This window comes from Cottoperca gobio, chromosome 4 (genome assembly GCF_900634415.1).
Source record: "Cottoperca gobio chromosome 4, fCotGob3.1, whole genome shotgun sequence".
Taxonomy (NCBI): Eukaryota; Metazoa; Chordata; class Actinopteri; order Perciformes; family Bovichtidae; genus Cottoperca; species Cottoperca gobio.
In genome coordinates this window covers 21051505-21073779 of record NC_041358.1, presented here as the reverse complement: position 1 = coordinate 21073779, position 22275 = coordinate 21051505, and the positions used below count along the sequence as shown (strand labels likewise).

The following is a 22275-nucleotide window of genomic DNA, read 5'->3' as shown; positions in this document are numbered from 1 at the left end:
GTGCGTGCGTGCGCGTGTGTGTGTGTTAGATGGAGGAGGAAGCGAGCAGAAACTAAAGGGAACTGACATCAGGGAATAACCCACATATATGCAACATGTAAATCATCCCTGCGTGTGTGCGGGGTGAGGTATCGATCCTCTCTCTAGGCTACCTGATAGGCAGTCTCGGTTAGGAGCTGCTCAGCAGATACGTGGAGTGACAGCTAAATCATCTCTTTTGTCCTCTTCATCAACTTTCATTACGCTCATGATGTCCTTATGGTGTCCTGAAAAACTCTGGTAAAGAAAGCTTCTCCGCTTCAGTCCGTATATCCTGCGCCCCCGCCGCCGCGCCTCTCTCATTGTGTGCTCCTCTGCTGTTTTTCTTTTTCTCCCCGTAGAAGAAGCATATCTGCTTTAGTGTGATTACGGCACCGACAATCTGTAGAAGAGTAGTTGATGTCGCATGTGGGCGCGGTACTGTTTGGTTTTCATCTGGCAGCAGCAGAGCCGTACATTGTGAGGAAGTGGGTTTTTTTATTATGGGAAAGCGTTTCCAGTGACGATGAATGGAGGGCAGGGCGAGCGCGCGGTATGCACATTGTCACTTTGCCTCTGTTTGGGCCAGCTGTTTGCACAAGTAGATCGTTATAGTCACAGTTATATATGAACCGATTAATTTAGTTTGTTTTTGAGCTGTGGTGGAGCTCTGCATGGGGCGGAGTAGGGTGATCTCCACTGCAGTAGTGTCGAGATCGAAAATTGGCTGATGCCACTGGTTCAGCGAGCATCCTACTCGTGTTGCACCGGCATATACCGCACATATAAGTGGTAGGCCCTTTTGCTTGGACCATGCTCATCTTCGTTCTCAACCTTTATTTTTATGTCATCTACACATATACAGCTGTTTATTCTGAACACAGGACATCTATAGCAGTTTTCTTCTCCCTGAGGTTTCTTCCATTTTTTACCCCTGTTATTTGGTTTTATTTGGAGGCTTTTCCTTATCCGCTGCAAATTTGGAAGTTGTGATATTGGGCTATATAATAAATAATTTGTTTTATTGATTTACCAGCCAGGATAGCAACACTTGTATTGTTTTCACCTTGTGAGTAAGTGTGTGTGTGTGTGTGTGTGTGTGTGTGTGTGTGTGTGTGTGTGTCATCATGGCAGAATGCTCCTGGAGACACCTACTGTAGCTACCACAGAATACATTTTGAGCACTTCGCCGCATGTTTTCTGTCAGTCTATTGACAGATTTGAAACTTTACAGTTGTGTAGTTGAACGAAGACGTTGGATGTAGGGGGGTAGGAAGTGGGGAAAGGGCCATTGAGGTTCAATCAGAAATCAGTCTGAAGCATCCGTTTGAAGCATCTACTGTGAGAAATCTCTTGATGTGATGCCCTCAGTTGCTCTTTAACATCTTAAACTTGTACATTTCTCCTCAAATGTCCCTTAACCCTCTACTTCTGCTACACATCTCTTTACCAATCTCATATCTTATAATGGGAATCAAGAAAAAAAATGGTTCACCACCACCTTGGCCTGGATGTTATTTGGTTGTCTCATGTCAACAATGTGCACATGGGTATAAAAACACCAAAAATATAATGATTTTTAATAATTAGGTGAAAACAAAAACATACAGTACAAACTGATCCTTCTTTCCTTCTTTCATGTATTTTTCAAATATATGTGATGATCCTGTCTACATTTTTCTGGTTTCACGTTCGGTGTGGATATATTTGTATGGCTACCTCTCCTGTTCCTTCATATTCGCCCCTATACTTTTGCAATTGTTTTGTTTTTTAATCCTAAATGGCAAATTCTTCTTGGTTTATTAAATAATATTCTGTAAGGACCAAGAATGTGTGGTTTCTCTGTGTGTGCTCAGCAGCCGAGAAACCCTCAGAATTAGTCTATAGCTTTCAAACCTGATTGAGGGATCGATGTCCCAGCTGTCAGCATAAAAATGACCTGAACCACTTTATTTTTGCCCTTTTAGAGCATGAAATGTACCTGTGTTCATTATTGCCTGTGAGTATTAGAAGATTTATTAAATAAAGTTGAATACACACACATTAAAAACACAGTGCAAGATTTTCCCTTTTCTAAGAGGAAAAACTCAGTCAGTCATAGAAGCATGCATATTCAGAGGTATAAAAGAAACAGTCCTCAACGTGTGTGTGTGTGTGTGTGTGTGTGTGTGTGTGTGTGTGTGTGTGCGTGTGTGTGTCTATCAGAGCAGCTGAAGTCAATCGTCCTTGTGTTGTCAACAGTGTATTTGTTGTTATCAGTTCAGTGCAGCATCTTATTTCAGAGGTTATTTCACACAATTAATTCACTATAACAATTAACACATACTATCCATTGATATACTAATTTTGACAAACTTCATATTTTTAAACCATGAAAAAGAAATGAAGTTTATTAATGCATGGCAGTTGATAAAAACTGGTATATCAAAACAATAAAATTCAAAACTTTAAGAAACATTCTTGTGTTTTTGCCTCTTTAACATCATTTACGATGATGATACATACCTGGAGTTTTGTGCACTTTTATTAAAGACATTTTGGTAATTTCATTATGGCATGAAAATCAACCTGCAGATACTATCGTCATGCATAAGTTAAGCATACCATCATAGTGATTATCATATCACCTTTATTTCTTTAATTATTTGTGATTAACAAAGTTTGTTGCATGTTTTGTCAAAGTGAATAACATTTTTGTGTGAGTCTAAACTGTTTTTCTCCACTTTCTCCGCTATTATCTATTATTATTATTACTATTATCCACTATTGGTCCAATCATGTCTTGGTGGGAGTTCATGCAAGAGTACAAGATTTGAGAAATGGCTGTTTAACAACTTCAATTTTCGACTTTTCCCATTTGAGATTCCCACCAGCAATTATCTTCTCTAAACAAGTTTATGGTCTCTGCAAGTTGATTTGCACGTTCCCTGGGATTCTGTGGTTACTTAAAGGTCAGGCTGTGTTGCCAGAGAGCTGCAGTTATCTAGTCAGCGCTGGAAAAACTCATATGATCAGATGAGTCATCGTTCCCCTGCTTTCAACAAGCTGACGAGTAGCCAACATGTGTGGAACACAAACTAAAATTTAAAAAAAAGGTCTACGGGCCTGGGCTATTTTCCCAAAGTGAATTATCATCATATCCATCCTGTAGGTGAAGCAATTTAATCCTGATGGGAAAAAAACATTTGTTCAGGATGACGTTTTCCAACATTCCTAGAGAACAAAGGGTCACTGCAATGTTTGATAGACGAGAAAACAAAAACTAAACCGTCCTTTGCAGTCAACAGGGTGTCCCAGAAAGGAGGATTATCCTGGTATCTAGAGTTAAACTGGAATGAATGGAAATCCTGGATTTCCTGTGTGCTTCTGTTACCATGTTAACTGAGGCCCTTAACTAACCTGCTCCATGTGACAGTCTGCCGTCATTAAGGTTAGGACCAACAACTTAATATAATGCTCAGGTTTGTATCAGTAGTCAGTTTCAAGTGACAGTTCACCCAAAAAGCTAAATTACATATTGTTCAAGCCGAGTGGTGACTATCTAGATTGATTAGTAACACTACAGGTAAGAGGAAAATATGTGTTTTCCATTTTGGGGTGAACCGTCCCTTTAAAGCCTTTTCAAAGCACTTTAGTAGCTGCACTAGAAAATAAGCATTTATTATCCCCTACAGTTAATAAAGATCATTTGAGACCAGGCCTGTAGTTTCCACCCTATGGAAGCGATTATGTCACCTACCAAGTAACATAAGCCAACTGAATGACTGCCTGTAAAGAAATATATCATACTTTCTAGAAAAGCAAATTATCTTGCCATGCAAATAAGATGTTCATATTATTTCAAAGATGTAATTTAATCTCATAAGTGATTAAAAGTTATAGACACCGGTAAGATTATAAAAGAAGAACACCAGCATGGTTTACACTGCTGATCCGACATTATTTTTGTTCTTTTGTGTATAATATCTGCTGCTCTCAGTCAGTGTACATTGCCGCTGTTTGTTAATGAATCGTTGTTTAATAGATGTGCCTGAGGTGTCTGGTCTGGGCTATCTTAGTTTAGCATAAAGGCTGGCACGTAACACCCGGTAAAACCACAACTTGTCATTTGTACACTTCTATTTTGTTGCTTTATTGTGGTCTGCTAAGGCTGAATTTGGTGTGATCTACCTTTCATTTCATCATATATTTAGATATGCGTTTACACCTGCATTGTAATTAAAGATAACTTAGGGAAAGCATGCTAGGACCCATTGGTCAACATCAGGAAGAAGCATGCTTCAAGTATACTAGTGCAGAGTCTGAGCAAAAGCCCCAGTCTCATGACAATTTATCTTCAGTGTTCGTATTGTTCAGCGTCACACCTCAAAGCTAATCTCTCTCGACTGTCCAAACAGGGGCTCTGTTGCCAAGTGTGTGTCTGAGTATGCACGCCGCAGGTGTGTAGAGCTGCACGTGGTCTTGATGGCAACCTCATAGGGAGGCGGGGGTTCCTGCCACGGAGGAGGGTGAGGCGATGGGCTGAAACCAACAGGGTCCATGGGAGGGTAGTCGAAATCCTCACCACGAGCAGCGTTTCTGTGGCGTTCCATTGTCCTGCACTCGAGAAAAACAGTGGCAGTGAGAAGTCATGTGAAAACAATCACGTGGAAACACAAATACAGTATAGTTCTGCGGTGTCAGCGATTTTAGAGATTAGATACTGGATAGCAGATGGAGTCGCTGACAAATAGAGGATTTGGGTTTCACAGAGGTATAATGGACATATTGGCTGTGCAGGATCATAAAAAGCTTTTGAATTACAGCTGTAACCAAAAAGCAGGAGGTAATCACATGTTTTGATTCAAATAAAATCTGCAGAGTTTTTGGATTAAAACAGCACTAAGGGAATACTTCGACTTTTGGGAAATACATTATGTTTATTCCTTTTCTTGAGATGAGAAGATAGATACCACTCTCATAAACCAACTCACATTTTAAACCACACCCTGGACCTTAATCTGGCATATGGTATTGAAATTGAACATGTAAATCTGTCCACATAATCCTCTCTTATCAGACTATTTTTTAATAACTCTTTAAGTCATGTGACTGGACTACAAGCCATTAGGCAAAACATCCTACGCTAGACGTCTATCTGATAGTGCTGTAGCTAAATTTAAGGTATTTATTCCATCAACACATTCAATACCATGTCTCAATATCAGTATAACAGAGGACTCCTATGCTAACTTTAGTACCCCCCCCCCCAAATTAATCATCTTGTTGATAGTGCTACAGCCTCACTGCGAATGACACTCGACTCTGTTGCTCCTCTAAAAAAGAAGATAATGTAACGGAGAAAGAAAGCTCCATAGCTCAACCAAACCCGCAAACTAAAACGAAGGAAGGAAATGGCGTTCCACCAAACTGGAAGAATTCTCGTTTAGTCTGGTTAGATCATCTTAAAACGTATAAGAAGGCTCTACGTAATGCCAGAGCAGCTTATTACTCTTCCTTAATAGAAGAAAATAAGAACAAGCTCTGGTCTCTTTTCAGCACTGTAGCCAGGCTGACAGAGAGCCGCAGCTCTACAGAGCCTTCTATTCCTATATCTCTCAGTAGTGACGACTTCATGAGCTTCTTTAACGATAAAATTATTTTATATAACAATAGTTTATTGAGGTTTTTTAATCTGGATTTAGAATGCATCATAGCACAGAGACGGCACTTGTGAAAGTTACCAATGACCTTCTATTGGTATCAGACAAAGGACGTCTCTGTTCTTGTCTTGTTAGACCTCAGTGCTGCATTTGACACTGTTGATCATGACATTCTTCTACAGACACTGGAACATTTCATTGGTATAAAAGGAACCGTACTAAGGTGGTTTAAATCCTATTTATCTGAGCGATATCAGTTTGTACGTGTCAACGATTAATTCTCCATGCAAAACAAGTCAGCCATGGAGTCACACAAGGTTCTGTACTTGGACCTATTCTATTCCTTATGCTTACTTGAGGCAATATTATAAGGAACCACTACATAAACTTTCATTGTTATGTAGATGATACCCAATTATCTATCAATTAAACCAGATGACACCAATCAATTAGTTAAACTTCAAGCATGCCTGAAGGACATGAAAACTTGGATGTCTAGCAACTTTTTGAAGTTAAACACAGACAAAACTGAAGTTATTGTACACCTCCAAAACTCATTTTTTTAATAACATAGTAACTCTGGTTGGCATGAACTTGGCCTCCAGCACCACTGTAAGGAATCTCGGCGTTATCTTTGATCAGGATGTGTCCTTCATGTCCCGCATGAGGACTGCCTTCTTTCATCTACATAACTTTGCAAAAATAAGACACATCCTGTCTCAAAACGATGCAGAAAAACTAGTCCAAGCATTTGTTACTTCAAGGCTGGATTACTGCAATTCCTTGTTATCAGGTTTTCCCAAAAAATCCTTCAAAACTATTCAGTTGATCCAAATTGCTGCAACATGTATATTGACAAGAACTAGGAAACACGATCATATTACTCCTGTATTACCTGCTTTGCACTCCTCACATACAAAGCCATTAGGGCTCCAGGTTTATCATTAAGATCTCATAGTACCTTATAACCCAACTAGAGGATTGTGCTCCCAGAATCCAGGGTTACTTGTGGTTCTGAGAGTATAGTACTTAATAGTACTTTAATGTATATACATGTATGTTATTAACTCATCCGGCATCATCCCCAGAGTTTCTGTGTCTCTAATCTGGTATGTTGGCACCAAACGTTATGTCTGGATTATGAATCGTGGCTGCGCCTGTAGCCCTGGTCCTGCCTGACACCCACGTTAATATTGTTTTTTTGAGGCACTGTAGCGCAAGTCTGCCCTCAGACCAGAGGGAAAAGAAGAATAGCTAATCATGGATGTATTGTGCCTGACTCGCATGTAAATATTCCAGCCATGTTCCTTGTCTGTTTTACAGTTTGTTTATTGCATTACATTCAAAGTGGCAGAAACGAGAAAGCTACCCACACCACCTTGCTTCGTCCTCACAGTTGCCAGGAAGCTGTTTCGCTGAGCGTGTAGCTGTTGGCAGCCCCGAGAAACGATGTAGCTTCAGTTAGCAGCTAGCTCAAGTTCAGCGACAGCACCGGGGGAACTTTAAACTCCCTGTTGCTGCCGTTACACAGGTCCACCAGCCCGCTGTGACTGCTGGTGCTGGGGCTTGTTCTGGCTGAGGTCAAGTCTTTTCAGCCGCTGACTGGGGCCACCGGGAAGATGAGATTGTTTTGATTTAGTCCAATAAACAAACTAATGTAACGTTAATCGGACTACAGTCCCCTGTTAACATTAGTGTCCCAGTAAACACAGATGGATGATCCCCACATGAAGATTATATGATAGCAGTGTTTTTTTGACTCTCAGAGTTGCAGCACTATAAAGAATAAATTAGAATACAATAAATATGCCAAACTACTACAATTTAAAATATTAACATTAGAGATTGTAATGATCTAATTTAGAGGTTTAAATCCCACTTTTGTGTTTTCATGCATATGTTGCTGTGTTCTTTACACTGTGGCAGTATTCCTGAAATTAGATTAAAATTGCAATATGTCGCTTTGCTTACAATATCGCAATATATTGAAATATATTGAATTGTAACCCCTGTAGCATGATATGTATTGCATCGCTAGATTCTTGCCAATACACAGCCTTAGTTAGTATACGATTTTAAACCCAGACATAGTACCTCATACACCTCATACACAACCTCCCCAAAATGTTCACCCTGTTTCCAGTCTTTATGCTCAGCTAAAATAAGCTAAGCTAACCGGCTGCTGTCTCTAGCTTCATATTTGGCCTACAGACATGAGAGTGGTATGAATTTTCTCACCTGACTTTCGTAAAGAAAGTAAATAACAGTATTTCCTAAAATTCCAATGAATTTCTTTAACTTTCTTTTTTGTTGTGACTATATTTAGATAACTGTGTTGTTTTGCCTGTGTGCGGCATTAAATGGGATCAATAAAGGAATATGTCATCCAGGGCTGAGCATGGCCTGCATGCAGAAGGCGAGATGGCTTTTTGGCCTTCCAGGTTTGAAGGTTTATTCGTATATTTGATATAACCAAAAGTTATTGAGAAATCAATTCAAAGTGAGCATTTCTATTGTAAAGGTGCAGTTGTCTGTCTGTGTGCAAGCTCTATCTCGAAAGGACCCTGTAAACAGATAACGAATTTATGATGTCGTCAAATATAGATCTGCAACACGGAGAATGACACTTTTACTGTCCACTTAAAGTGGACAGTAAAAGTGTTTAGTGTCGTTCATAAAATCTTGTTTTCTATACATTACAGTTCAGAAAATACACAGACTTAAATACATAGTTGGAGTCTTATTTGCTGGCTTCAGGATAAAATTTGTCATACTAACAAATACACATTGAACAGTAATACATCTGTTTTTATTTCACCCACCTGGGCAGAAACACCGACTGGGATTCCGGGAAGCGGCTCCCCGTGGGTGTGAAGAGGGCATGGCCGCCGATGTTGGGGTAGTCGTTGTATGGATAATGAGGACACTCTGGGTCGAACTCTCGGTGGTTGTAGTTTGCGGCACTTTTGCTGTTCATAGCCCAGAATAGCCCCAGGATGAGCATGAACACCCCCAGTACCACACAGCAGAGGGAGAACGCCTGCAGACGGCTCTGGTACGAGGCCAGGAAGGCTGTGGAGCCCCCGGTCACAATGAGGAAGGCTCCAACAAAGATTGCTCCGTGGTGCAGGGAAGGCATCCTCCTCCAGGACTGTGACTGTTTCTGAGGTTACTATTAGGGCTGTGACCGGCTGGAGAGTGTCACTCACGTACAAACAGTCCCACAGAGTGCGCTCCCCATGCGCTCTGACACTGACCAGACATCTAAATTATTTACTCCACAGTTACAGAAGTCCTATTATCAAAAGGAAATGCTCATTGAATCTTACTTATTTGTTCCCATGATTTCCATCTCCAATACAAAAAAACCCCTGCTGACCATAAAGTCCATGTGTTAGTCCTCACTCTGCAGATCTCATGCTCCCGCGGGGAAAAGTGTTGAAATGAATGGTTTGTTGGTGAATAAAGAAAAATAAAACGGCGAAGGCTTTGATGCGCATCAGGCTAAAGTAGACCAGCTGTGTTTATCATCAAGGCAGATGGACGAGAGGACGTCAGAGCCCATTAAGAAATCTTTACTGGCGCCCCACCCTCCCTCTGTCTAATGTGTCTGAAGGGTATACTTGTGTGTGTGTGTGCGTGTGTGTGTGTGTGTGTGTGTGTGTGAGTGTGTGTGTGTGTGTGTGTGTGTGTGTGTGTGTGTGTGTGTGTGTGTGTGTGTGTGTGTGTGTGTGTGAGAGTGTGTGTGAAGAGAGAGAGACAAGCAATTTCTCTGAAAATAAATGGACATATTGGACATGAAATAGAGTGGAATTTATAGGCCTGCATCCTTTAACAAAATAAGATGCTTTTGTAGCCTCATTGTGTTAGGTTACAACACTCAAATAGAGTTGAAGTTGCAGGCTAATTACAGATGTGGACCAAGCTCTTTAATATGTTTGAGTGATTTAAAAAGGAGGCTTTATCAATCTTTTATTTTATTTATTTTTAATCTTTAACAGTAACTGGAAACACTAGCATCCCTGTCATTTTATTGAATACAATTTCTTCCTATTGTTGACTAAATGGGCTGATTAACCTATATGTTGATGTTTAGTGGGTGTGCTTTTAAGTGCTAACATTTGCCAATTGGCACTACACAAAAAAGCACAGCTGAAGCTGATGGGAATGTCTTTAGTTTTGCAGGTTATGTTATAAAACAAAGTATTGGACAAATCAAAAACGTTGACCTGATGACGGTGTGAGATGAAAAGTCAGAGGATCACCAAAGTTACTACAATTCATCCTGAGGGGAACGTGAAAGTCTAAACCAAGTTTCATGACAATCCATATCCATCCAATATTTCAGTGTGGACGAAAGGGTGGAGGAGGCAACTCATGACCTCAGTAATTCTTAAACTTTGACTACAGTCCTGCTATTCGTTTATTATTGATAGTAAAAACAGTTCTGATCAGGAGTACATGTAGATGGTCTTCAGAATGGTCATGGGAATGGGGATTAATTATAACAATAATACATTTTATTTATATACCACTTTTAAAAACAACGTGCTTTAGAAGACAAAATAAAAATGGTACACAAATATTGATAAAAAAATGTAATTCCCGCACACACTTTTATCACCACTGCATTGAATTATTAATAGAGTTGACGAGTCGGTCACAAGGACCTTTTCTCAAGAACTCCCTGCACCACAAAGGAGACGAAGCAAGTGGTTTGTTTGTTCCCTTCTATTCTTCAGAAAAACAGTCAACAACTCACACAACATTGAGCAAAAGGAGCTGTTGTGGAAAGTTTTAATCAAGTCCAGTTTCAATATAAAGTTCTATAATACTGAAATAAAGATTCTTAAGAGAACGATTGTCTCTGGAGTATTTATTCTCTGCGCAGAGAAGGTTCAATCGTCATACAGAATGCATTAAAAAGACAGTGAGTAGAGACGGAAAGGGTGGAAGATTCACACAGTTGCGGGACACACCTAAAAAAACCAAGTATACACTTTAGAACATTCTGTCTGAACAGGATAACCTTCAGTCAAGCTTCAGGCAGGGAACAGGGTGAGCCTACCTAAAATACATTGGTTGAGATTAATACCATTATAGAAGTTGTTTATCTTTAAGGAGGCAGACGAAAGAAGAAGAAAGTTACAGAGATATCTGGGCGAGGCAGAGGTTCATTGAAACATTTCACATTTTCACGTGGACATGCGAAATTTACAATTACAGAGTTACATATGAAAAAAAGTCAAATAAGTCAAATACAACAATGTAAAATAAGTAAAATACTCAATAAGATGAAAGTTAAGGGAATGTCGTTGTTTATAAATAGGCTTTTGGCAGGTGACTTAACAGATAATAAAATGTAACTCAGGCCACAAACTCTGAAAACATTTCAAGAGGATGCTTGTCAGTCTGATCTCCTTGGGGAAGTTGTTCCAGTTCTCTGGGGGCAAATTATTTCTGCCTGTATTCATACACTGAATGGAATAAGTTGAGAGTAAGGCTTTGTCAAACTTAAAGTATGCAATCTATGTATCTATCTATCTCTCTCTACTCGTCAGAATGGCTGATGATGGGCAGTGTTGTACAGAGCACGGGGACAGACAGGGTGCATGGTGTGACAGCCTCTCTGCTTTATGATTGGTTAAAGTTCAGAAAGGCTACCGCTTCAGAAATCCCGACAGAGACTTGTTTGACCAATGAGCACGAAGTGTTGGCGCCTGGTCCCGCCCCGTTGGCAATTTTAACCAATCAATGTAGAGCAGGGGAGGAGCCGACCGACCACCTAAAAACACTCACCTATCGCAGTAAAGGGGTGATCAGGAATCAATGCGGAGTTTTCCCCACATGAATGTCTCAGCGGTCAGCGGTAGTTTAATTAAAAAGTGAGTCATATACTTTTAGTTTGGAAACCGTGCACGTTTGGATCTCATCTGTCCAGATACGATGGATCCGCTGTTGTATTTAGCCGGTTTGGTCGTTATGTTCCTGCTGTGGATCAAAGTCAAAGGTCTAGATTACGTGATCGTTCACCAGAGGTGGATATTTGTGTGTTTGTTCCTGCTGCCGCTCTCCGTTTTATTTGATATATATTATTATGTGCGGGTATGGCTCATTTTCAAGATGTGCTCTGCGCCTAAACTGCACGACCAGCGCGTGCGAGACATCCAGCGACAGGTGAGCCATCGTTATGATCTGTGACTGTCTTTGTGCACAGGTGTGTGTGTGTGTGTGTGTGTGTGTGTGTGTGTGTTTAGTAAGTACATTTGTAATCAGTGGTTTTGAAAAAACACAAACGAAGAGTTAGGGTAGGCTTCAGCTCTAACGCAGATTAAATTAAATTAAATTAAATTAAATGAATCACCTTTATTGGTCAAACATTGCTCTCAATGTACTTACACAGAAATAGACATACCAGCTAGAAACAACAACAAGGACAGCAAAGCTGGACAAATAAAGATAAAGAATAGACTATTGTGTACACAAGTATGGGAAAACATAGGCATATACTGTACATAAATATGAGTCTATTTACATAACGAGCACCAATGGCCTACAATAAAATAAAACTATACAAGTCCAGTGTTCTGTAAGTTGTAAACTATACAAATGGTGCAAATAATGAATGAATGGATAACTTCAGTGATATCCAAATCATATCCCGAGTATCATTGGCATGTTTTAATAGGTTAATACTTTTGTTTGAAATGGGAAAGTGTGTTTTCAGTTATGTAATATATATAGGTGCATTGTGATGTAAGAATCCGTTGCTTTATCTCTGTTGTCTTATCAATACATTATTACCTAAGTGTTTTAGATATACTTACTTATTTACCTGCTTTTTATGCAACTGGAGGACGTTTTACTTTGCATGCACACAGTAGTTAACATTTAGTTTGAAAAGGCTTGTAATTAATTATCAAAGCATACATTATCTTTATTACCAATATAGAGAGCCCCATAGCTGTCTCACTAAAAAGTTAGAGCCATGGCTGTCACACAATTATGACATCGTTAAAGCTCTCATACTTGTATCTGATGGTAGTCCTGTTAAAATGTATTTTTGACGAGTAACCTTTAATGATAGGGTTAATGATGCCCATCGATTACTTTGGATTTGGAATAATTAGGTCTGCAAGTTAATATTCACTGTAAATCACCTGTTGCAGTCAAACAACTACTTTCCTAATCGGTTTGGGTGTTCAACAAGATGTGTTAATTAAACCAATCAAATGACATAATACAGTGTCCATTCCCATACTCTGGAAATTAAGTCTGATGTGTGTTCGTTGTGTGTTGTTTTCTCAGTATCTGCCTGGTTAGAGAAATGGCTACACTTTGGCAATATCCTTTAGTTTTAGGCGGATTTGGTAATATTTAATTATTTATTTCAAAATCCACACAGGGGCATCACATTTGGCTGATTAATACAGTGAATTAGTTCAGGAATTGGAAGAATATCATGAGCGAATATCACTACTATGAAAGCTATCCCACTACCCCCAGTGTTTCCCACTGGAAGCATGTGAAGGCACATCTCTGTACTTTATTGATGAGTATTTTGTGGTCTACAGTATCAAAAGCAGTGCTTTGGATTATTAAAGCTTTTGTTTTCCATAACAAATCTGTGTCCCTCTCTGTGCAGTGGTAAAGTTAAAAGTATGCAAGGATTAGTTGTGAGGCAATCTGTTAACAGTCTGATAACATTGGGGTGAGAGCAGATAAGACAGACACCTAATACCGTGATTCCTCAAAGGATTTGGTCAGGAGGGAGGACTCTGACATGAAGTAGAGGTAAATCAAACTAGCCACACAGGCCTGAGAGAGCTTTAGCTAATCGTGTGGACTTAAAGGGAATAAAAGTGAGCATTTGACCTTTGACCTCCTTGGGTATGCTGTGTTTCCCAAATAATGTGTTCTTCTCTGTATTACATGTTCTGACACATGTCAGGTGCGTGAGTGGAAGAAGGATGGCAGTAAGAACTACATGTGTACGGGTCGACCCGGCTGGCTCACCGTATCTCTCAGAGTGGGGAAATACAAGAAAACCCACAAGAACATCATGATCAACATGATGGACATTCTGGAGGTGGACACAAAGAGGCAGGTAGGAGGATTCGACAGACACTCGTGTACTTTGTGTTTAGTGCTCATTATGCTAGCATGCTAACACAGTAAACATTATAGCTAATAAACATGTTAGCATTTAGCTCAAAGCACCACTGTGACTTAGCAGACCCGACAGGTTGCAAACAAGTCAACAGCCAACTTATTAAAACCACTTTATTTAAAGGGAAACTTTGCTTAATAATTTTACAGTTTACTACCTGGGGGTTTGTTTAAAACCTGTATCATCGTCTGGTTCCTCTATTTGGCCACATTGGACCTCTGTTAATTAGTAACGCCGTGTTCCCAGATGTTATTATTAACCAATAGAAAGCATCATCACGTCCTCATACCTTTTACAATGATTCCCAAAACGACATAAATGACCGTTGGAGAGTAGCCTGCCGGTGTTTTGAAATGGTCGGCGTTTTAAACACGTGGTGAATTGAAACAAAACTACTTTTCTTTAGGTTTTGGAAGAATTCATGGTTTAGGTTCAAATAAGTATGTTTGTTATGTAACTTAAGTTATACACTAAACGTCAATATTGTTTTTTTTAGGTGGTGAGAGTTGAGCCGCTGGCCAACATGGGTCAGGTGACCGCTCTCCTCACCTCTATTGGCTGGACGCTGCCAGTGCTGCCTGAGCTCGATGACCTCACTGTGGGTATGTCATGCGTGTTACTGTGGATAATTTTTCTGGGGAATCATCATAAAGTGGCATCAATCTCTGGCTCTCCGGTTTCTAGAAATAGAGAGACGTACTGATGATTTCCACAGCTCATTGTTCAGTGAGGCAGATCCTGCATCTCCTCCATCAATCACTGTTTCCTGTTTAGAGCACCAGCGACTTCTATAATTGTGTTAGAGGATTGATGTTGTAGCTCAAATGATGAAACTGGGAGGAAATGGCTGCAGTGTTGGAAGCACCCCTGGATCGGGTTTCATAATGGATTTCCTGATGCCATAAACTGCACATCAACAATCTAATGTTTTCCCATCAGGCTGCGGTACATTCATTTATCATGATGTCCTACCAGGCACATGCTGTACATGCATACTCTGCTTGTGTGTTTGTCCACTGTTGGGTCTCACCTGGGAACATATTGAATTACTAAGAGCAAATCTTTTACTTTCTCTTCTCTCTCTCAGGTGGTTTGGTGATGGGTACAGGCATTGAGTCATCCTCTCACATTTACGGGCTGTTTCAGCACATCTGTGTTGCATTTGAGCTGGTTCTAGCTGATGGCAGCTTAGTACGCTGCACTGAGGTCAGTATTGAGTGTGTGTGATGTATGTCTGAGTCCAGGGGCTGCGGTACATTAGTTAAAAGAATTACGTCCTATTTCTTTTCCTGACCACTTTTCCTAGAAGTTGATGGTAAACATCATGAGGTCAGAAAGATGTGAAGGAGAATTCATAAGAACTTAGGAAAGGACAAGTGTGATGCTAAGAGGATCCAACTGCACTTACACTACTTAGGTTATGTTATTATGCGACGGTGGATGTTCTTGACACAATTCAGCCAAATTCATAAGTACAATCTTCTGTTTGTGTAAGACTCTCCCCAGGGTTGTTAACATTTGCTCCCTTTGACTTAGGAAAAAATTGCCAAACCCTCCTCCCTGGTTTCGCAACTCAACCCTGGTTTCAAACTTAAAATGTTAATACTCTAAATCAATGTAAACACAACAAGTGGTGCATCCTGTTTACGGAAGCATTCCAGCTGTTTTCTATTTTTGAACCAAGTACTACGAAATTAACTGTCCCTTAATGAGAGAGCAGGGAACAGGCTCCAGCTCCGTAATATTATAGCTTCATTGGGTCCTGCTAAACATGCATTATATTATGTCTATATGATACATTCAACTCACCTGTAAGTTATCTTTAAATGCAGAATAAAGTGAAGGTGATTGTAGGCTAATAAAGAAATGTCACACTCAGGTTTTACTAGCAACTAGAAAATAATGTCCTGTTACAGAAGCATGTTTGTTATCCTCTGCGTATGGCAAAACATACTTTTATGACCCATGGCACATAACAAAGGCATGTTTCTTCCACAGTATATTCTGCATGAAAAATAAATGTGGAACATGGAAAAATAAGACCCTAGACGTTAACGATTTAGTTGTCAAACTTGACAACTTGCGAGGCACATGACCTAACATTAGAAACCCAGAAGGCCTAGACCACATTTAGAAAGCTCACATATGCTATAGACTGTGTGTACAGTTTGCTCTTGTTCAAATGGACACATTTTCTGTCATCTAGGAGGAGAACCCGGACCTGTTCCACGCCGTCCCGTGGTCCTGTGGAACTCTGGGGTTCCTGGTCGCAGCTGAGATTAAAATAGTCCCCGCTAAACCCTGGGTGAAGCTGAGCTATGAGCCGGTCCGAGGGCTGGAGAACATCTGTAAACGCTTCACTGAAGCATCGGAGAACAAGCAGAACACGTTTGTAGAGGGCCTCCAGTATAGTCGGGACAGCGCTGTCATCATGACAGGAACAATGACTGACCACGCTGAGCCTGATCAGGTACGGTGTTTTGTGAGAGCATATTTAACTTGTTTTCACATGTTTCATTACATCCCTCCCTTTTTCCTCCCTTACGTCAGATCAATAGAATCGGCCTGCACTTCAAACCCTGGTTCTTTAAACACGTGGAGGGGTACCTGAAGGGCGACAATGCTGGAGTTGAATACATCCCTCTGAGACAGTACTATCATAGACACACACGCAGCATCTTCTGGGAGCTTCAGGTACACACACACACACACACACACACACATGCACATACAGAGGTTGTTTCCATGAGCTCCAGACCCGGCGTTGGCAGCGCCCTGGTTCCGCCACTAAGCTTCCAACTTGTAATTTGATTTTGCACACTTAACGTTACCTCTTCTACAAAAGCCTTTCCTCTTAGTGTGACCTGATCTAGCTTTTACATTTGAGTTAGAACAGTTTGGAAGAGCACAAGTATGAAAACGAGGCCGGAAAGGCGAACTAGTGAGTAGATGAGTTTTCATTTAAAGTCCCTGACAACCTCTGTAGTCTTATTTAGCAACTTGTTAGCAACCAAGCCTTTTAAATCACGTAAAAGCGTAAAAAATCCCTAATTTACTGACATATTTAATGTTGTAGCACAAAGCTTAATAACTCTTAAACTTTTGTTAACCACACACTTTTCAGGCATCTAGCTAAAAAGCCATTACAAAAAGCCATTGATTTTAAGACGAGGGAATATGCTAACTCATGTCCGGGTTCTAGGACTCCTTCCTAGATATAAGCTTGTCATCATATTATCAACTCTTTTCTAATGCTTTTTCTCTGTCATAAACACACACAGACGCACATGCACACACGCGCGCACACCATTAGCCATTAGTGAGAAGGCTTGGCATCCTTTGTTTACTGTAACAGTAAATGGTGTGATGAATTATGCATAGTAATTGTTTGGCAGATACCAACAGGAGCTACCTCTCGGCTCTGGGCTTTTGGATGTTTTTGAAAGGGTTTTGTTAGAGTGCAGAGGAAAGTCAGACGGAAACAGGGCTGACCCATACTTTGATTAAGTCGACAATTTGTGACATCATCGATGTGTTGGACATGGAGAGGTGAGAGAGTGTTTGGCACTGGTTAGAAGGTTGTGGCTGCCCTCTAGTGTAAAATAAGAGAAGTGCAACTGGGTTGTATCTTTCTCATGTGGAATAGATATCATGACAAATTCTATCCTCTTGCAGAAATGCATTATTATAATAGAAAAAAGTCACTGCCAATCAACAACAATATGCCGATGATTCATGTCACGGTCATATCAAATGTTGAGGGACTGTGTGAATATTATTTGGGTGGGGACAGGTGAATCTTCAATTTCATTTTTTACAAAAAACAAAGACCTCCACAGCATTAAAAACATTTTCTTTTCAATCAATTGGGTCTTTTGTTTCTTATGTACTTACCATTACCTCTGTCTCAGCTCAGGTCTGCAAATAATGATTATTGTCATTATCATTCAATCTAGAAAACGTGAAGAGAACATTAAATATATGTCCATCACAAATATCCAGAAGCCAACAAGACATCTTGTCTGACCAACAGCCTAAAAACCAAGAATATTAAAGACAGCAGACCCTCACATTTAACAATCTGAAATCCCTTCACACTTCACACTCAATTAAGCATTTTTGCGTAATAAATTACCGAAATAATTACTTCTAATTGTTCTGCTAATTGATTAATTGTAACAGCGCCAGTTACAGCACAATGCATCTCAAAGAGCCTCTTTGGCATCATCTTTAAAACCTTTTTGTATGTTTCTGTGTATATTTGTGTCCTTCCTCCAGGATATTATTCCCTTTGGCAACAACCCCATATTTCGCTGGCTTTTTGGATGGATGGTTCCTCCTAAGATCTCACTGTTAAAGCTCACCCAGGGAGAGACGATCAGACGGCTTTATGAACAGCACCACGTGGTGCAGGACATGCTGGTACCCATGAAGAATCTGCAGGCTGCCATCACTCGTTTCCACCAGGACATCGACGTAAGACTCAGATGCGAACGAAGCCGCTAAATACCCACTGTTTTAAAGTGCATGCTCCTGTTTAAACTCCTGCGCGTCTTGTGTTATTTTTCAGGTTTACCCCCTGTGGCTGTGTCCCTTCCTGCTGCCGGCGGGCAGAGGGATGGTGCACCCCAAAGGTCAAGAGGACTGAGTTGTATGTGGATATTGGGGCTTATGGAGAGCCCAGAGTCAAACACTTTGAAGCTAAAGCATCTACGCGTCAGCTGGAGAAGTTTGTTAGAGATGTGCACGGGTAAGTCTCAGATATTACGGGACATTTAGCAACCAAGGTGCTATCTTTGGATCACTGGAGCATTCAAAACAAAATAAACACAGGAGAGAAAATAATTAAGATCAGACTTGGATCACTTGGATTTCTTTTCTTACTTTCGGCTTCCGTAGACTTCCATTTAAATTGACATGCGCCTTCCACCTCCCGCAGGTTCCAGATGCTGTATGCAGATGTGTACATGGACCGAGAGGAGTTTTGGGAGATGTTTGATGGAAGGCTGTATCACAGACTGAGAGAGGAACTGGGTTGTAAGGAGGCCTTCCCGGAGGTGTACGACAAAATCTGTAAATCTGCCCGACATTGACCCCCCTCCCCCCATCACTGGTACCGGACATCCGCCCTGTGTCACAGAGACACCGAGGAACTGTCTGCAACTCACGTTTGCTGTCATCTTGGGACGTTTCAACAAAAACAATAAACAGTTTTTACACAAAGATACATCTTGCCCACACTACTACAAGCTAAAGTATGTGTTCATGTTGTCAACCAAACTGTGTCTTAGAAGTTCCTTCTATCAACGTGAAGCAAGAGCACAAGTATTCTAAGTCATGAATGTATTCTTTTTCCTTTTTCTGTACACCATTACCTTACTTCAAACAGATCAGATTTACTCAAAATCCTACAGTATGTGTAACTTGTACAAAAGAAACTGTTTCTCCTTATTTTAAATGTGTATGTTAGGCCCTGTTTAGACTTCCTAGTGTTCATCACAGACTTTTTCTTAACAGGCCAGCCTTACCTACAAGTGCCAAACACTTTGAAAACATGACTTCTTAATAAGTTTCATACACATATTTTAAAATATATACACAGGGGGGGAAGAAACCTTTTAGGCTACCTATTTTGATATAAAAATCATAGCACAAGGATTGTGTAAGGATAATTAAAAACTATTTTCTACAATTAATAAAATTATTAATGATTCATGATTTTTTTTCAAAATATAGATTCTGAAGTTATTGGTGGAAAAATACCATGCTGCACTTCACTATAGTAATAAGGGTCCACAGCTGTCACACAGACATTGTCATGGGTCATTTATTTTCTCTGAGCAGCTTTGACGAGCACGGTGCAAAGCTAATCTTTTTGTTTGTCCTTCTGTATTCTATCAAATAAATGTATATGCTCTTAACAATTATTTCACTTTATTTGACTAACTGATTTGAAAAACGTTTTTGTTTGTTGTTTGTCCCTGTGTGATCTGAAAGTCATCACAACTAACCAGTCTTCACTAGTTATTAATTGGACAATTTCAAAATATAGCTGCCTGTACTATGGCAAGCCCTTTAAACACTTAATCGCTAGTGGCAATGGCAATTGTAAATATCAACAATTGCTTTTTGACTAGTTTGAATTCCAAGCCAACATATCCATAACGTAATTTTGTCAAGTTGCAATTCTAATTAATGATATCAACAATTTAATTCTTGTTCATGTTCATTGTAAGTATCAACAATTGTCTTACATTACAGATATAAATGGAATTCTAAAATATATCAAATTAAATTCTGACTTATCAAAATTAAATGATTTGCTATGTCAGATAAGAATTGTAACTAATAATAATATTGCCCCACACTCCAGCCCAGTAGATGGCGGTAATGCACCTACAAGCTGGTTTGTCAACTGCTATTAAAACTCAGTGAAGAAGTAGAAGGAAGCTTGTTTTGTGACACAATTTGCACGTGGTGATGCGAGAGAAAACTCATCTTAAAACAATAGAAGACTTATATATATGTGACCGTCTGTCATTGATAAAAAGGACATAATTAAAGAACAAGAAATGCAGCTGCTGAGACGAGCAGTATGGGGCGACAGCTCCACCCCCAGTCCCAGCATGTTCCTCAGCCAACAGTTCAAGCGTCTAATGGAGGAGCAGTGACGAGGAAACATGTCACTGTGCTTCCAGTAGTCAGGTCTGCACATTCACTTCAGGTTAGTTTCACGACACATGTAGAAATCATGCAGAGAAATGTGCTTATGGTGAGTTTTTCTCAAATCGCCGCTAGACCATCTCAGTTCAAAATAAAATGCCATGGAAATTAGTATCAGGCTGGTTTCATTGCCATCATATCATTAAATCATCAACATTTTAATGAATCAAATAGGTCCTTTTAATCTACTTTAAACGTAGACATCACTTTAATGTTACCATTCCCATAATAGTCTAATAACAGATTTGTTAATACACAAAACTTACTAAAAGCACAGCATTACTTCATCCCTGAACAGATGTATTTATGAGCGCATGAGGTTTTCTGCCCCGTAACTGTCAAAGTCTGTTGACACTTTATTTTTCCATTAGCCAGTCTTTAATCACTGCTATAGCCTATACCGTGTTCTCTTTAGTGTTTAATTCATGCCGTTTGTGTCTTATAACCTCTCTTATGTTATCCTTTATTTTATCTTGAATCCAAAGTTTCCTGCTCTCCACTTATATAAAAATATATATTCCATGGTGTTTTCTGTAACAGAAAACTAATGTGTTTTTTTTGGCCACAGCTGACGTTGTTAAATTTACCGGACTTCTTTCCGCGGATTGATGTGATTGGTTGGGGTCCTGTGATCAGAGCGTCCTTAGCAACGGTCTGTTATACATAGCAACGCAACGGAAATAGCAGACTGTAAAATGTCGAAATTGACCAATCAGTATCGAGTATTTAGTAATTTATGTATTAAAGTACTTGAAATGGATGGATGGATGCTGCAGAGTTGAGTATGGACACCAACATTTATTAAGTTGTTAGAGTCTGCAAGTTCTGTCTCCATGGAGGCCACTCTTTTTCGAATACGGCCTATTTCTTACAGCAAAACCAATAAATACAAATTACCAATGGCTGGGGCAACACTCCTAAACGCATGCTGTCTGTCAATGTTAGCCCATATGTACAGGAATGCTAGTTATGTGCCATGGAGGAACAAAGAGACGTTTTCAAAGTTGAAATCGTTTGGGTTTCTGCATATCTGATAGGGCTCTTTCAAAGCTGAAAGAAATAGGACAAACATTGAACAGCAACTTCCTCCGATGGAAAGAGAATGTATGCCAGGAATACACAGGTTCAAACCCTGCCTCTGGAAGAGCGGACAGAGTTCACTCTACAGCCGCCCCACACAGTAACCTGTCAGATGAATGGCGTGCAAGTAAAATGACAAAATAAATGAGTCACATAAAAACGTTGAAATGACCTCTACTAAATATGTATTCACAGCAGGACAACCCTGAAAACAGGATGTCACCAGAGCATGCTGTATCTATTAAGATTGAATCTGATGACACCATGCAAGCTGTTGTGTTCTGAAGAAGAAGAAGAGGAATCTGAAACACAATTGTAACTAGGGAAACTTATATTCGTACTATTATTGTACAACATTTGTATCTATTGTTGTCTATTTGAGTTTTTGTCTGTGTTTTTTCAATCTTGCTATGTCAAGCTACTTTGGGCTGCATGTTTGTATTAAAGGTGTTGTATACATAAAGTTGAAAATAAATAAATAAAATAAAATAATAATAATAAAGAAATGTAATAATAAAATAAAAAATGTGAATGAAACAACGTTGCATTCCTAAAACGTATGAAGGTGCCTGCTGGAATGACTTCACACACTTTAGCAAATTCCTTAGGGAGGCGTTCCTGCGAAAGTGTGTGTGGATACAC

General features: G+C 39.8%; 1 protein-coding gene across 1 annotated transcript; it reads left to right on the top strand.

The window, feature by feature from the left end:
- Window positions 1-11452: 11452 nt before the first annotated feature.
- dhcr24 (24-dehydrocholesterol reductase) lies at window positions 11453-19119 on the top strand. Its single transcript, XM_029428897.1, is given in 10 exon segments — window positions 11453-11837; window positions 13612-13767; window positions 14327-14432; window positions 14918-15036; window positions 16037-16300; window positions 16381-16524; window positions 18109-18306; window positions 18401-18472; window positions 18474-18580; window positions 18770-19119. Coding segments are annotated over 10 exon segments (1551 nt in total). The 5' UTR covers window positions 11453-11606; the 3' UTR covers window positions 18924-19119.
- Window positions 19120-22275: the final 3156 nt, after the last annotated feature.